General features: G+C 37.0%; 3 protein-coding genes across 3 annotated transcripts in view; 1 reads left to right on the top strand and 2 right to left on the bottom strand.

Annotated features, from left to right (window-relative positions):
• Positions 1 to 91: 91 nt before the first annotated feature.
• LOC144638037 (uncharacterized) lies at positions 92 to 1662 on the bottom strand. Its single transcript, XM_078497143.1, has 2 exons — positions 1028 to 1662; positions 92 to 393 (listed from the first exon to the last, which is right to left on the bottom strand). Exons 1-2 carry the CDS (start codon positions 1547 to 1549, stop codon positions 337 to 339), a joined length of 579 nt encoding a protein of 192 aa, XP_078353269.1. The 5' UTR covers positions 1550 to 1662; the 3' UTR covers positions 92 to 336.
• A 3102-nt stretch (positions 1663 to 4764) lies between these two features.
• The window catches only part of LOC144638023 (NIPA-like protein 2), a 65431-nt gene continuing 54495 nt past the window's right edge, over positions 4765 to 15700 (bottom strand). The window contains exons 5-13 of the mRNA XM_078497127.1: positions 11875 to 11934; positions 10581 to 10633; positions 10191 to 10259; positions 9767 to 9863; positions 9265 to 9400; positions 8515 to 8603; positions 7918 to 7981; positions 7215 to 7315; positions 4765 to 6933 (exon numbers count right to left, since the gene is read on the bottom strand). Coding sequence (XP_078353253.1) covers positions 6788 to 6933; positions 7215 to 7315; positions 7918 to 7981; positions 8515 to 8603; positions 9265 to 9400; positions 9767 to 9863; positions 10191 to 10259; positions 10581 to 10633; positions 11875 to 11934 — 815 coding nt within the window. The 3' untranslated portion in view covers positions 4765 to 6787. The remainder of the gene's footprint in view (positions 6934 to 7214; positions 7316 to 7917; positions 7982 to 8514; positions 8604 to 9264; positions 9401 to 9766; positions 9864 to 10190; positions 10260 to 10580; positions 10634 to 11874; positions 11935 to 15700) is intronic.
• The window catches only part of LOC144638987 (AP-3 complex subunit delta-1-like), a 47808-nt gene continuing 46729 nt past the window's right edge, over positions 14622 to 15700 (top strand). The window contains exon 1 of the mRNA XM_078498256.1: positions 14622 to 14708. Within this exon, the coding sequence (XP_078354382.1) occupies positions 14622 to 14708 (87 nt within the window). The remainder of the gene's footprint in view (positions 14709 to 15700) is intronic.

Raw genomic sequence — 15700 nt, 5'->3', positions numbered from 1 at the left:
ACTCGGGCAAATCCGTTATAACATTTTTGGAAGAGTCTTAAAAAGTATTTTGTCTTTAAGGGGCTTGGGGAGAGGCAGATGCTCGGCCTTATTTCTCAGGTCGGTTCCCAGTCTCTGTCGTACAACTAACAGACAGAGATGTTCAAGTCTTGGCGGAATCATCTTCAGCTGGCTGAGAAACCTTTTTACTTCCGCAAACCGTGCAACATGAACAGCGGTTACATTGCCATGGTTACGGTACCTGACGCTCGCTCCAGCTGCGCACAGCAAGGCTGCACACTCTTTTCTCTCGCAGTGCATGGCCACGTAATGAAGCGGTGTTATACCTTCGTTATCCTATACGTTAGCACAGGAGCCAAACTTGAGTAAAAGCGCTAAGGTGGTGTAGTGTACCTTAAGAGCAAGACAAAAAAAAAGTCACATGTAAATCATGGTAACGAAATTGGGGCTTGGTTTTAAGCTTGGGTCACGCTTTCGTGAACGTCATCATACTGAGTAGTCGCGTTCTATTGCAAATCCACGGATAGTTTTTCCTTCCGTCGTTGACTATTTTGTTGATAGACCACGATCACAGGGCATCTCCCTTGATGGGAAAATTTACAGTTTTTATATCTTTTTACTATATTGTAAAATTGTGGTTCTGTCTGTAGCTTTCAAATTGTTTAAGATGAATCCGAGTTTTCTGGATAAAAAAAAAAAGAGGTGGTGTCTCAAGCCGTATGGTCTGCAAAATCTTAGACTAGTGTCTCGAAAAGGTGCCACAAATACGCTTGTGGCTTTGATGTGTCAAGACTTACAACTTTACTTGGGAAGAGGGTTATGGTGCCTTAGACAGAAATGTCGGTCGACTACTACAGACACTTCAGACTACTGAAGCCTTGGAGATAAGGGATCAAATGCAGACAGAAAAGGAATGCGTTCCAATACCCAAGCCACGCGTTACAAATGCCTTAGTGGATATCGATTTGAAACTCGATTGAAACTGACTACCAAAGAGGATTCTTTCCCCGCTCTATCTCTATCTCACCTTCAATCTTTCGCGAATTCGGATCCCAGATCGCGTTGCCATTTGTAACGGTGTTTCCTGGGACGAGCTCCGTGCATGGACGTTAGCGCCGTGTTCACACAGAAGAGCGACCAGCTCAGGATAACCATATAAGGCAGCCAAATGAAGCGGAGTGTACTTGTAATGCTGGGTAGGATTCACATCACATCCTGAATCAAGCAGTAGCTTTGCACAGTATGTGTTAGCTCCTTGGACTGCATAATGCAGAGCACTGTAACCATAACTGTCTGATCGATCCAATGTCTCTTTTTCTGTAGAACAATACTTGCACAGCAGTTTGAGACTGTTATACACGTCATGGGAGGCTGCTATGTGTAGCGCTGTCCTTCCATAAATATCAACACTGGAAATAATCATCTGATCATCAGATAACAACTTGCAAAGTAAATCTGTTTTTCCCAAAAGCGCTGCATGGTGAAACTTTGGTAAACCTTGCATGTGTTTTGACAGATCCTCCAACGGGCGCTCGTTAATGCGGCGCATAATCGCCTAGCTGCTAACTTAAAATCTTTTGATCAGGTCTGGGTCGAGATTGCTTCACAAAAGATTAACGACAAACTTGCAACAATAGACTTTCCAATTCAATCAACTGACCACGCGAGCTATGGAAACAGTTAAATTTAAAATACATCATCTCAACGCAGTTCCTTACTTTAGAGATGCGCGCTCTTCACTGCCTAACGCACGTGCTATTCTCTACAATATCTGTAGTGTATCATTATAAATTGATAAGTAAGACACAAGAGCACAAGTTTGGGCTAAATACTAACTGGCGCTGGGTAGATGTAACAAGTGAAATTGGTATGTTAAGTGCTGAAACATTAAAGGTAGAACCACATGTAGCGCTTAGCCTTTCTCAAGCGTTAGATCACGTCACTTAAGTAGAGCAACGCCTCAGAACTAACGTTCAAAAGAAAGCGCGCGCAGTGAAAGGCGCGCGTGCAGTCAACCATACTTTCTACATACCCGTGGTCTCAACCCGTGGTCGCACAGTTCATCTCCATCCGCAAAACTTGTCACTTCTGCCGGTGGATGTTGTTGCCGGAGCAAAGCAAAATACAGTTAACTCTATCTAAGACGGACACCTTCGGGACCGGCCGCAGCTGTCCGTCTTAGAGAGGTGTCCGCTCTGTAGAGAGTTGAGGTAACATGACACCAGTAATTCTGAGATAATAAAGCTAAACCTTTGCACAATGCAACAAACCTTTGCTAACTGCAACAAGACTAAAATAATAAAAGGCTTGTTAAAGCAAAAATTGAAAGCTTCTACAAACTGTAATACTGTAAGTAGAAACGACCTCTTTAGTGTTCATAGACGTAAGCAGCAAAGTAATCCGTTAAAGCGTCATTGTTTTTGGTTAGTAAGCTTGGCACAGACGTATCCTTAGGGGACTTAGTGCGCTGCTTTCACCAATAATACATGATAAAAAACACTTCTCAAGTGTCCGTTAATGATTTCAAAGCGTCCGTTGTCCGTCTTAGAGAGGTGTCCGTCTTATAGGGAGTTTGGTTACAGTAAAATGACTGAAAAACGGCAGGGACCGTCACCAGGTGTCCGTCTTATAGAGGTGTCCGTTTAGAGAGAGTTGACTGTACCGCGAATCTCGACGTGGGTAGAGGGGTGTGTATAGTAATCACTTTTCATGCTCCCGAGGTGTTCCCCGAAGCGTTCTCTATGAGTGTCATGGCCAAGAGAACAGTAGTTGATGCGCTCACAAGTAGGACGTCAGGGATGGCTACAGGAAAAAGTGCCAGCGAAGGTTTCTGTATGACACCTGACAGTGTTGCATTCATGCCAATAGGCGACGGAGAGAGGCGCACGAAAGGATTCGTCCAGTCTCAGGGTCCTTTCTCAATATGTGGGTTTTTCAACTGATTGACAGGGTTGTATTCTCTTAGTTGAGCTGCCGTCGTCTCCTGGGATGTTGATTGTATCCAGCCTGTTAATCAAGATCCTTCTGGGTCGGGATGTTCAAAGCATGATTAAGCTAACCCAGGAATGTAGCGAAGATTTTGATTTCAGTTTTTTTTTTCATTTTTAGTGAGATTTTTTTCTATCTCCTGTTCTCCAGTTTCGACGTCTACTTATTTCAAACCCCACAAAAAATAAGCAGTTCACCTACTTTATACAAGAGAAATTTAACTCTTTAACCCTGGGTTACTGTTAATCGGCTTTCGAACAACCCGGCCCAGCTGGAGTTAATAGGAAGGGGAGCCGCCCGAGAGCCGCGATGTTGAAGAAAAAGCACATCTTCTTTACCCTTGTAATAAAATTATCGTTGTCCCAGCGAAAAGTCAATGCTTATCTCTTGTGGGGAGTGAGCAGGGTCATGATAGCCTCCTTGCAGGGAAACGCAATTAGGGCCTATTATATCCTCCCTCTTTGTCGGTAAAACTCTCACTCTCCGTTACAAAACGAATGTGTTAAAAGTTAAGACTTTTTAAGGCTTGTGTTAAAAATGAAGCTCAGAGTCGTTTTTGAGCACGGAGTATTCAGCACGGATAGGGCTTTCTAACAGTCGAGATTTCCCAAAAAAGTTGCCGTAATTTCTCAAAAAGTTGCTCCAAAAATCCAAAAAAGTTGCTTCTGATAAAAAAGTTGTTTGAAAGTTGCCCCCAAAAATTCCAAAACGTTGCTTCTAATTAAGAGAATTTATCCAAATATATGCTAATTTTTTCCTTTGAGTGTAAGATTTCTAAGCATTTTTATGCAATTTTACAGCATAAGAAGTACAGTAAAAACCCGCGAGTAAAAACCAAACATTTAAGAATCTGTTAGGCTAAAATTTGCAAATTAATTACCATTTTTATAAGAACCTATTTAGCCTCAAATTTGAAAACAGGCTCTTATTTTCTCAATTTGATTAAAAATGTTTACTTTTGGAAAATAAGTTTGGACAAAGCATTACTGTGCATGTATATCATGTCATATTCCTAATGATTATTGCTTCATTTTTACATGTATAAGCACTTATGTGGTATGCAAATTTTATACAAGGAATAGGACGAATACCACTAAAATCTCTATAACAACATTGAAATTTTTTTCTTCAGAAATTAAGAACCTAATTAGCCTAAATTTGTGGTAATTACCCTTTATGTAAAGACTTGTTTAGGCTAACCTGAAAAATAATAGCTTCTTACTCGCAGGTTTTTACTGCATCAAAAATAACCTATTGAGGGGAAAATTTGTAAATAACAAGGATTTCTTTAACTGAGAAAAATCATGAAGATATCGATGACGTCATGTTTGCTGACGAGTTTTGTAATGTTTTAATGCAGAATAAGCCGAAAGTTGAAAGGTCTTCAGATGTTCCTCAAAAATTTTCGGCAAACTTCGCAAATCCTCAGAAACGTTTGTATGGCCTTTGAACAACACTCAGATAATCTTCGGTCAGAAAAATTGCTCAAAATGCAACAATTTGCTCTAGAGGAAAAAAGTTGCTCGAAGGGGAAAAAGTTGCTCGAAATATGAAAAGTTGCCCGGCAAAAAGTTGCTGAGCAACGTGTGGAAAGCCCTAAGCACGAGTCTTATATCAAGAAAATTGGCTTATGCTTTATATATTTAAGCGAGTGCCTGGTGCAGTCATTTGGTATTACGATAATGTAAGAGAAAATGTATGAACGTTCCTCTGGGACCAAGTACATGTAGATACAGGCTGGGTTAATGACAAACACCTGATGCTAAAACATCTCCATAACATAATAATCCCAGTTTAATATTCAGACAATGTTTACAGCAATTATATACCATACAGAACATTTAAGATAAATGGACCTTTTTGAACATATCTGCAAGCAGGATCTCCGCTGCGACCCCCTTACAAATACCCCCCTTACCGACCCCCTGAGCGGAGAGATTACTTGCAGGATATTTTGTAAATCTTCGCGAATGAAGGAGAAATAAGAAGTCGTGTACAGGTAAATTAAACATTCCTCAATTATATATATATATACTTGTCTCAAATAATGAAATAAACAAAATATTCCAATACTTTACATGAATAAAAATAATTTTCCCCAGAACTGGGATAAATATGAAAAATAACAATGTTAATTTCATGTTCTTGACCTTGTCACAGACAGACCATCTAATGGGCTGTAGAACTATGCTCACATGACGATCAGTGGGTGGAACTGCCCATGATTGAGGGATGTAGAGACGAAAAAAGTGAAATTACGGTCATGTTTATTACACGACATACCACTCTAGAGTGTAAATACATACCAAATTGAGATAATATATATACAGCTTATTAACTGAGTGGGCTGTACTGGGAAAATATCAGACCTTGGTTTTGACAGTATTGATTGAGCACAGCTACAGTAAAGCTAGAGGACCATCATTTTCCCAGTGCAGTCGTGATGAAGCTTGGTTAATAACAACTTTATCACATAACTGTGATTGAAAAAGAAATTAAAACACTCTACCTGGTCCAGTACCTAAATAATATTAGACTGTCAATTACCCCCTCCTCCCTCAGATGTCTTAGTTGTTTACCAAGTCCCCCTGACTGTACAGTACAGAAAAGAATAATGTTTTATCATGAGCCAAAAACTCATAAGGGTTGAAACATGTAACACGCACTCACAGCGTTTAAAAATTCAGTTTTGCTAAGTACCATATTTGTACGCGAATGCTTTACACACGTAACGACACACACAACAACATTTTTGGTTTAATTTTGTGCATGAGTTACATAATTTCCAACCTATACGCCGTACATTTCTTACAGAAACTAAAGAAATTCATTGAGCGTATCCAATTGATGTTCTTTAGACTACTTAACGACGATAAAACAGGAGAATTTAACCAAATTCAACTTTATTCAACCAAGCTTGTTCAAAAACAAGATTATGCCATCGAGCCTTAGCTTGCGTGTGCTGTAAACTTAATCCAAATATTGCAATTTTGATTCGTTAATTTTTTCTCCTGATTTTCCAAAGGTACTTAATGGAAACTAATGTGCAAACGCTTTGCACAATGCAAATCATACAGAGTTACATGTTTCAACCCTAATGGGTTTCTGCATGCAAATGATACGACTTGTAACAAATACCTTACATTACACAAACTTCTGCAAAATATAACTTCTTTTTATTACACATTTTATTGTGTAGTTTTGCTGCATACACCTACGGTATCTTTCTAATCAACTCACCCTGCTGGCTTGACAAGATAATATAACTATGAATACCACAGATAAATACATGTAATATGTCAGATTTATATTCACTGTGTGTTTAAGAAGTGACACCATTCTTTGTCTTAAAAAGATGTCCTTAAAGTAAAACTATAATAATAATAATAATAATAATAATAATAATAATAATAATAATAATAATAATAATAATAATAATAATAATAATAATAACAATAATAATAATGATAGTAATATAATACTTATGTACAATTCCAGCTGTCCTGTCCTTGAAGGCCAATAAGAGACTCGCATGGAATTGACAGGGTTACCCAAAATTATGATGCTAAAACAAGAGGGTGCACTATTTCTGGTCAGTTCAAATAATCACAATAATATTAAAGAAAATGTGAGGTAATGTTGATATAAAAAAAAATGAAGTATTATTCGAGCTACTGCTATCCCTGTCAATTCCAAACAAGTCTCTCATCCATCTCCGCCCCCCCCCCACCCCCCTTCCCCAGTATTCAATTCAACAATTCTGTTCATGCGGGACACTGCTGATCCAAGCAGTGCAGGCTTAGGTTTCTCCTTCAACCAGTTGTGTCTGAGAAGTTGATTCATAACTTGGCTTGCTAGGGAGCATGGGATACTCGACATGCGAGGCTGTCAACATGTTGCTGGGTTGAACTGCAATCAGCTTTGACGATGACAGTGACAGGAATCCTGTAAGAAGAAAAAAGATTTTATACCATTTAGATACCATAGTCACACCTATATATACTGTATGTTATTGAACTGGAGTGTCACACAAAAATTTCTCATGCTTTTTGTCAAGATGATTGATGGCAGCAAAAAAAGCAACAGTTGTTTGAGCAGGCGTTCAGGTGATTTTTGAAAGACATAATAAAAAGTAAATGCCTACTGTAAAAAGTACTCAGAGGAACCAAAAGATGCATACTTCTCACATCTTTGTAACACCCACCCCTCCCACAATTCAAACATACCAGGGAACAAGTCTGCATTTGTGAGTAACAACTGTTCATCTGACTCTTCCTGTTTTCTGTCTGACGTGATGTAATACACACCAATAAATGACAACACACATCTGCAAATACAATAAATTAAAAGAATTTATATCTATTCATTATATCCTGTTTATATTGGTATCATTTACTGCCTGTGACAAACCATTGTCATTAGGAATACATGTACAAAGTTACATGTGACAATAATTTCTTGGCAACAAAAGAGAAAGTTCGAAAAAAAAACAATCTTTTTTATTGGTGATTAATTATTGCCCACATAACTAGTACAAATAAATCAAAAGACAATTCTCTGCAAAGGTTCATGGTATAAAAGTATATAATTATCAAAACTGGTTTGGGAGAAGAGGGGAGGAGGAATATTTACAATAACAAATAGAATGTGTATGTTGTGGTTCAATTTTATCTTTGGTTTAAAATTTTTCAAACCAGTTTGAATTTTATTTTTCATGGTCTTATGTTCATTAACATAATCTGAAACAAAAGGAAATAAAAATCAAGCTGGTTTTAAAAATTTTTTAAACCAAAGATAAAATTAAACCACAACATGTACGTGCATGTCTGTTAAATACTTGGCTCTAGAATCAAACTGTTTTTTACCTGTTTTTTTAAGCTTCAAGTTAACTATAGAAAGATAAGTTTACACAAATTAACAGGCACTAACCCAAAAAGAAACATAAATATTTCCAGGAAGGTAAGTCCATAGAACTCTTTATACAAAACAATACCTGAAAAGGAATGAAAATCTTAGCTGTGTGCTTTCAAGACAACTCAATAACAATAAGTAAATAAGACATCTCAAGCGATAAGTTAGTAGAAGTACACTGTATAACACTGTAAAACAGGATATAACAAGGTAAAACAGGCTGCCACCTTGCCAACAATGAAAAACATTTATGATTTTTTTATGAAGCACATTTGCAGACCTTTGATAATCATTTTATTTGTTTTTACTTTTTTTACCAACCCCCCTTTTGCAGTGTGCCACTACAGTGAATTAGCTTTTCTGGAGAGGGGACAATTTTACAAACCCAAAATCAATTAGAAAAATTACAAAACCTGGAATCATCCAAAATTAAGAACCTGTGACTTTTCCTGCTTTTGCAGGTTTTCTGTTTTCTGAATGTGTCTGGTTACTTTGCCAGTAGATCTGATTTACAGCATCATGTGTGTTACAAAGTTATGATCCTTAGAAACAACATCTGAAAAAGAATAAACCTGGTTTGTTTTTTTCCTTTTAGAATCTTTGTATTGTACTTACCACTTATAATGGCACTAATTGTGAACAAAACAAAATTAGTGGGAACCACTACAGTAGCATCAAATGACTGCATGGCTCTGTTAAGGAATCTGCAACAAAAAAATCCTTTTTTTAGAATTTCAATGTATTTAAGTAACACGTAGCACATTTGTGCATGACAATTATCTGTAAAGGCACACTAATGGTCATCACGTTTCTGTCAAGCAGAGAAATGCCTTGTACTGTTGTATGACTTAAGATTTCACCCCAAGATACAGAATTAAAGTTGGATTTCAGTCACTGGAACAGATCTATACAATGTCAACATACATGTACATTTCTTACAGTGCTGAGTGGAGTTATGTCCAAACAAATACATCTGTATTACTATCCTGGGTATAAATGTGCAAACAACCAGAAACAGTACTGTGAAACAATCAGGGGTTCCAAAAATGTTTTGAAGTAAGCATCAGCAACTGAAAGAGTAGGTGTCTGTGACAAGTCAAGGTTGTTTGACGTGAGCTGATTGCTATGATCATCTGGTGTAACTGGTGACATAGAATCAAGTAGCCAGCAGAACTCCGGCAGTTGCCAGCTTGTTGTGAAAACCCTGAACAAATTAAGTCTGCATGAAACTGTACTCAGGCTGTTGAATTTAGTAACTACATGAATTAGTATATCAAGGGCTGTTTTCACTAGAAGGCATATTTTTGCATGTATGTTACAAAAAGAAATTCAATTTTGATTATTAAAAGTATGGGTTGAACTTACTTGACTTGGGCTATCGCCGTGGTGATCATCACAATCAACATGACATAAAACAGCGGGTGTCCTAACTGACTGTTTCCACCCAGTGTGATGTTTATCATCGATGACACAGCCTTTGCTGATATAACAGTTAATGAACCTGTAAATAGTAGTTCTTGTTAGTAAGTATTATGCTTAAAATAACTAGTTTTATTTTTACAAGTACTAACAAAAAATAATGTACAGTGGAGAGAAAAAACTTTGGGAATCCAGATTAGCAATCACGTAGGTTAACTATTGCATTGGGGCATACATAGCTTGGCTAGCATACCATTGATGGAATGAGAGTACAGAGTAGCATTATTAATAGACAACTTGTGCACACTGTGACAGTTACCTGTTACAAGTATGTACAAGAGTTAAAACAAAAAAAACAAGAATCTGGAAGGCTTTGAATGTGGAAGCCAGACACAGCAATGCTAACTGTGCTAATGGTCTGATTCTTCATTGAATTTGCCAACCTTACCTAACAATGCCACCAGAAGGAGAAAGATAACCACATTTTCCAGATCATAGCGCCACTGAACAAGCAGTAAGATACAAAACAGTACAACTTCCAGACCCTAGAAACAAACGGTTGATAATAAACTGGTAAGAATTGGGTGGGAAAATATGGTTTGAAACAATCCTTTTGTAAAAATTGATTATTTTATTTTATTTTTGCATTACAGAGCTACAGTGTGCTAATTGTGACATTTTGATGTCCTCCTGAGCAAAACATATAATTGCATTTTTAAGCTTTCCTGTCATTTAAAAGTACAATATAATATTTGGTACTACCGGTATTATGAATTCAAACAAAATAATTACATGTATTTGTAAAGCAAATTTATTTCAGGTAAGATAAGTCCATCTTCACAGCTATCATTTAGTAAAACAGGGGAACATACCAGATACACAAGAAAAGGCCACTGTCGCAGATAAATTGCCAATTCTTTTCCAGTTAATTCTGAAAATTCCTGTTGGATAAAAATATACCAAAAAAAGATTTAAAGAAGAGCAAATGTCTGTTGCAGATCCAGTGATGCTTACAAACGGGCAGGGGGGGGGGGGGCAAAGTTCAGGGAAACCTTAAGTACTTGCTTCAACAAGGGTGTGGAAGGGGAGGGAAAGGAGAGGCTGAATATATATTTTTGGTGTTCTATGCTTTATTTAAACACTATTGTTAAGTAACAAAACAATGTACTTTTTCAAGTGATACACAAGCGAAAAATAATTAAAAATACTCTTACATTCACGCATTTAAATACAATCCTTTAAATGTGGACTTTTAACTGTACCTTGGTTGAGAATGTTATGAGCAAGAAAGCACCAACAATTGCAAGAGTAACACCTGCCAAAGGAAAAAAGAGTTTAGAGACTGCACCGCAAATAATATTTTAAGCGATATCTTTTGCACTGTCTGCTGTCATAACACCATATAAATGTGTTCTACAAAATTACCGTAAAGTTCCGTGTATAAGCCGCACCTTTTCCCTCTAAATTCAAGTCAAAAATCGGGGGTGCGGCTTATCTACAGAAACATCTCTGGTTGGAGTTCTCAAAGGCCTATTAATATTCATAAAAAAACTTCTCAAGACGTCATTGAATAAACATAATTTATAACAACCTGATTTAACTTTGTCGTTGTTCACTGCCTTTTAGTTCCTCTGCAAAGCTGTTTGCAGTGAAGCCTGCCAGTCACTTTGAATCATGTCATTTCGCCGCGTGCCAGAAGGCACCAAGATAAACGCAAATACTCACAAGGCAAATGGCCGCCGCTTCGCTTTTTTATTGACCTTCACAGCAAATACATCTGCTGGATTAACAAACTCTTATTCTGCATGAAGTTTTTATCCTGTTGCGGGTAGCAGTTTCCAAGAATCTTGAAATAAAAACGTAGTTTCTTCCGAAGAAAATGCGGCCATGTTTGTTTTTAATGCCCAGACTCCTCTCTGCGAACGATTCGAACGAATTACAAGTATTTCAGGAGTGTTTAGAAGTGATAATCTCGAAAAAATGATATCAAGAGACCATCCAAGTTTAAGATATTGTGAACTCAAACTAAAAAGGAGGTATGACAAGTAAAATTTGGCTTTCGTAAGACTTAATTTATATTTATTTAAACACTGCAACAACCACCGTGTCAGTGTTTTGAAACCGTTCTTGTTTGCCCTTGATTGTTTACCAATAGAACTTCACTTGAACTTCAAACTTTATGGTCTGTATATTTTTTTTTCTCCAAAATTTGAGCTTCCAAATCGGGGGTGCGGCTTATCTACGGGTGCGGCTTATACACGGAACTTTACGGTACATTTATACCATCTTTGTGCAACTAAGTTACTTATAAGACTCATTTAAAAACAAACATACGCCAGGTTTACCAGTATATGCACAATAAACCATTTAGACAGCAGCTAACTGTCCTCTTTTAATGTCAAATAATTCTTTTCCTGACATTCTTCCAAGATCTCACAGGGTTAATTGTTCTGATAACCTATTTACTGTATATGAATGAAAAAATATTATGCTTAAAATTTATTCAAATTTGTGGCCAGTCAAATAATATAATAAATGTAATTAACATATAATTACCAAAAACATCTTGGTACCGCACTCTTTCTCTCAAAAATACAACAGCAATAATAGCATTAGCTGCAAGAAAAGAACAATAACATTCAGCAATGAAAATAAGCTGAAAATTTATCAATTACACTGCACTAGTTAATAAAATAATTATTAATTAAAGTAAAAAAACTAAGGTGTGTTGGCTTTCTGGGTTTATAATTGAAACCTGTTAGCTTTTCCAGAGCTCCATTTAACAAACCCTGATAACCTATACATATAGCTTTTGTGCATTTTAGGGAGAGACTCATTGCTTGGGCAGTTTAGTGAGCCAACTGCAGACCTCAGGATATGAAAACACTGTTATTAATAAGCAAATTACAAAATGTATCTGCAAGTAATAATTTTCATTGGTTCAAGATGCAAATGCCCCTTTTTTTAGCTCTTCTTCAATTATATGTTATTTTACCTTTTACCCAGAACTATTTTTTGCCAAGTAATGATTTTTAAATACTTACACACGTAGGTTTAATGACCAGTAGATTAAATTCAATAAACATTGCAAACAAATGTAACAATCATGGCACATTGAGCCCCTAAAATAATGAAGTGCCAAGGTACAGTGTACTGTAAGTGCTCGTGATAGTTCAGGGTTCAAATTATATATCACGGTTTTGCTCTGGTACATTTTACTGTACTTAAATACTTTGGCCTGGCTTAAGGATATTGTTTGTATACTACAGATTTCATTGTAAAGGGGTTTGTTTTTACAGGGTTCCTCTGTACATTGTAATTTTAATTAACAGTTGGACTACAAGCCTGTGTTTTCTATGAGTGAACAGTCAACAAGGCACCAACTATCGCTCATAGAAAACAAGGTGAAAAATCTTATTGTTATTAATAGTAGACTCTATTTATTATGTTTTTTAAGCCAAAAAATAATCAGGAACTGTTTTTCCTTTTAAGAGCAACATCTAAGCATTTTGTGTTCTTTCAGTGAATAGAAGAGTATGAGAGAACCAATCAGATTTGTAGATTTCCAATAGAACATTCTTAGTAGCTACTTATAATCTATAGACCTCTATCAACATATAACAGTCTACTCACAGCCTTGAACTCAACCATAGATAAAGTTAACATTATTACCTTAAGGTTACTTTTGTTAGCGGATACTAATTTTAGCGATTTTAGCGAGTTGGGCAAAAATCGCTAAATTTAGTGCTTGCTAAAATTTGTCTCGGTCAAATTTAATATTCATTAAAATTTAGTACCACATCCCCCTCCCACCCTAAAGAAAAACAAAATAAGGATGGCCCACTTGAAAAATTCTTTTAAATATAGATACCAATAACTTTGTTCTTTCTGGCAATGCAAATATTTATTCAATTTACTCGGGGGTTGAAGCGGAATAATGGATATTGAATACTGGCTTAAAATTGTAAAGGAATATTGAATATTGGCTCAAAATTGTAAGGAATATTGAATATTCAGTTTTTTAATCAAGAATATTGAATACTTGCAAAGAGAAAATAAGTTCTCCTCACCCTCTCTGTCTCCAAATGAGAATCGCAGGTGTTCTATATTTGCCATATTTGGCAGGCGCTCTAGATCTGCCTCATGTTAAGCTTGCAAAATTTGCCACGCGGACTACTCCCCAAGGAAGATATTGTCTTGTGACGTCACTTTCAAAGCACATGTTTCAGTTGACCCCTTTAAATTTTGACGCTTTGGTTACGGTCTAAGAACTGTTCGAATTTGTAAAGATGGGAAAGCACAGGAAAGACAGGTAAGTAAAGCTTTTAAGCTATTTTTAACTTGAACGTGCCCCCCCCCCCCCCCCCCAGTTTTTTTCCCCAAAAAGTAAAAACAGTCCTGTATAAAACGTTGAAAATAAATTTTATTTCCCGACAGTTTTGAAACAATAACATTTGTACTTCTTTTCATTTGTTTGTGGGGGACAACCAGCGGCGCAAGCCCCTGTTTGAGAAATTTTCAAAAAACGACCTGCCGATGAAGTCTACGTTTGCCTCTAAGGCAACTCAGACAGTTTAGTAACTACGAACCTACTACGATGACTCTGAAAGGTGAAACATTTGCTGGTTTCAAGATACAGAGACAGTGGGTTCTCTATTTTCATCCTCTCTTGATTTCGTAATTGACATTGCAAGTGTTATACTCTCTTCCATGTGCATTGCAATTGGTTTGCTGAGACAGTGTAGGAAGTAAATAATTCGTGATATGCGTAAATCACAAATAGCTCTTGGAGAACGCTGGAAATAGCATTTCCAAGCCTCTAGATTTCAAAATTTTCTGGGGGGGAATGCCCCAAGACCCCCCCTAGCGGCTTGTGTCTTCGGAGCTCGCGTGCCCCCCCCCCCCCCACTTATTTTACCCTTGCTACGACACTGGTCGCAACCGAGTAACACTGGATCTTTCTTGTGATGAAGAACAGGAGAATGAGGACAATATTCCAATCGAAAGAAAGATTACCGACAACTGTCATATTCAGATAATCAAAATTCGCCGTATTCAGTTATTGACCGCGTCGAAGATGTAGTCAATGAGGGTCTGCAAAAATGAACAACTGTACACAATTTTTTTTTTTTTTTTAAAAAAAAATTTTTTTTTGGCTTTTTTATTCCAATTGCTTAAATTGGAAATTCACTGCGATGATCATTTATCACTTTCATGTACACAATTTCGCAGCAAGAAGTTTTAAGAATTGAGCGGATACTCAAAGGAGGCGTAGACACTAGACAGTGACATTGACTCCGAGGATGAGGCTTCAGATGCCTCAGACGACGAACAGCCGAGAGGACCATCCAGGGTTTCTTGTCGTACACGAACAGGGAGAACAGCAACCCGTACTAGATTACGGTGATGTCGAACTTTTTTGAAAAATCACAAAGCTGATCTAACAGCTACAGCTGAAAATAGATAACGCATAAAGCGGTGCTCGATGTAAAATGTGTCATGATATAGGAATAATACTCAGATTGGTAACAGAATGCTACTTTTAAATTATGTGGCCCGTTGACGTACTTGTGGGCACTTGTACCATTCCTGTTATTCCTGAAGGCAAACACTACATTTATCTTTCATCGGCTTTTCACTTATTGGTTTAGAAGTGACTCTTGATAGACAAGTCGTTATGGTTACGTACAGTTGTTGTCTTTGTACATGCTTCAAAAGACTATGCTTCGCTGAAAGCGGGTGTGATATTATGTATTTCTGTTAGGTGCACTAATTTCGACTTGATTGCACAAGTGATGATGTTAAGGAGATAAACGCGTTTTCGAACAAGTTTGTACAATGGCCTACAAAAAAACTTGTTATAAACATCGTGCAACACTTCATTGTTTTCCAGATTATATAGACTCATTGGTTGGACCGCATTATCGTCATTGTTTGTTAAATAAAGCTTTTCACTGAAACATGTTGCTTGGCTTATTTTTTGGGGGGTACTATTTTGCTAGTCAGCAAATAAAGAAGCCACATGCGTCTTACACTTTAATCAAGGCCATTGAAGGTGTAACTAGAGGGCACCATTAAAAAAGCATGTAATAAGTGATGAACTAACACCTTCCAGAAGGATAGCAGCAGAACAATGTCCAGTGTCCTGTGCACAACTTGTGAATTAGAATAGAATATCTGACCGCTCTCGTTTTGTGGGTCTGAAAATTGTATACCTGGGAACATCAACCTATTTAAAGGAATAATGAATATTGATCTCAAAATAGGCAAGGAATAATGAATACTTGTGAAAAATGGGCGAGAATAATGAATATTTAAAGTGAAAATAATCCGCTTCAACCCCGAATTTCAAGTGAGTTTGTTCTTTTACTGAACATTTATT

Source organism: Oculina patagonica, chromosome 14 (assembly GCF_052425735.1).
Source record: "Oculina patagonica isolate OP01 chromosome 14, crgOcupat, whole genome shotgun sequence".
In the NCBI taxonomy this organism is placed as follows: domain Eukaryota; kingdom Metazoa; phylum Cnidaria; class Anthozoa; order Scleractinia; family Oculinidae; genus Oculina; species Oculina patagonica.
The sequence above is the reverse complement of the archived record's forward strand: the minus strand, read 5'-3'. Positions and strand labels throughout refer to the sequence as shown.

Coding starts and splice junctions, on each gene's coding strand:
- LOC144638037 (XM_078497143.1), bottom strand. CDS start 1,549: ATGCGCCGCATTAACGAGCGCCCGTTGGAGGATCTGTCAAAACACATG. Junction 394..1,027: donor GAATTCGCGAAAGATTGAAG/GTGAGATAGAGA, acceptor CTTGCTCTTAAG/GTACACTACACCACCTTAGC.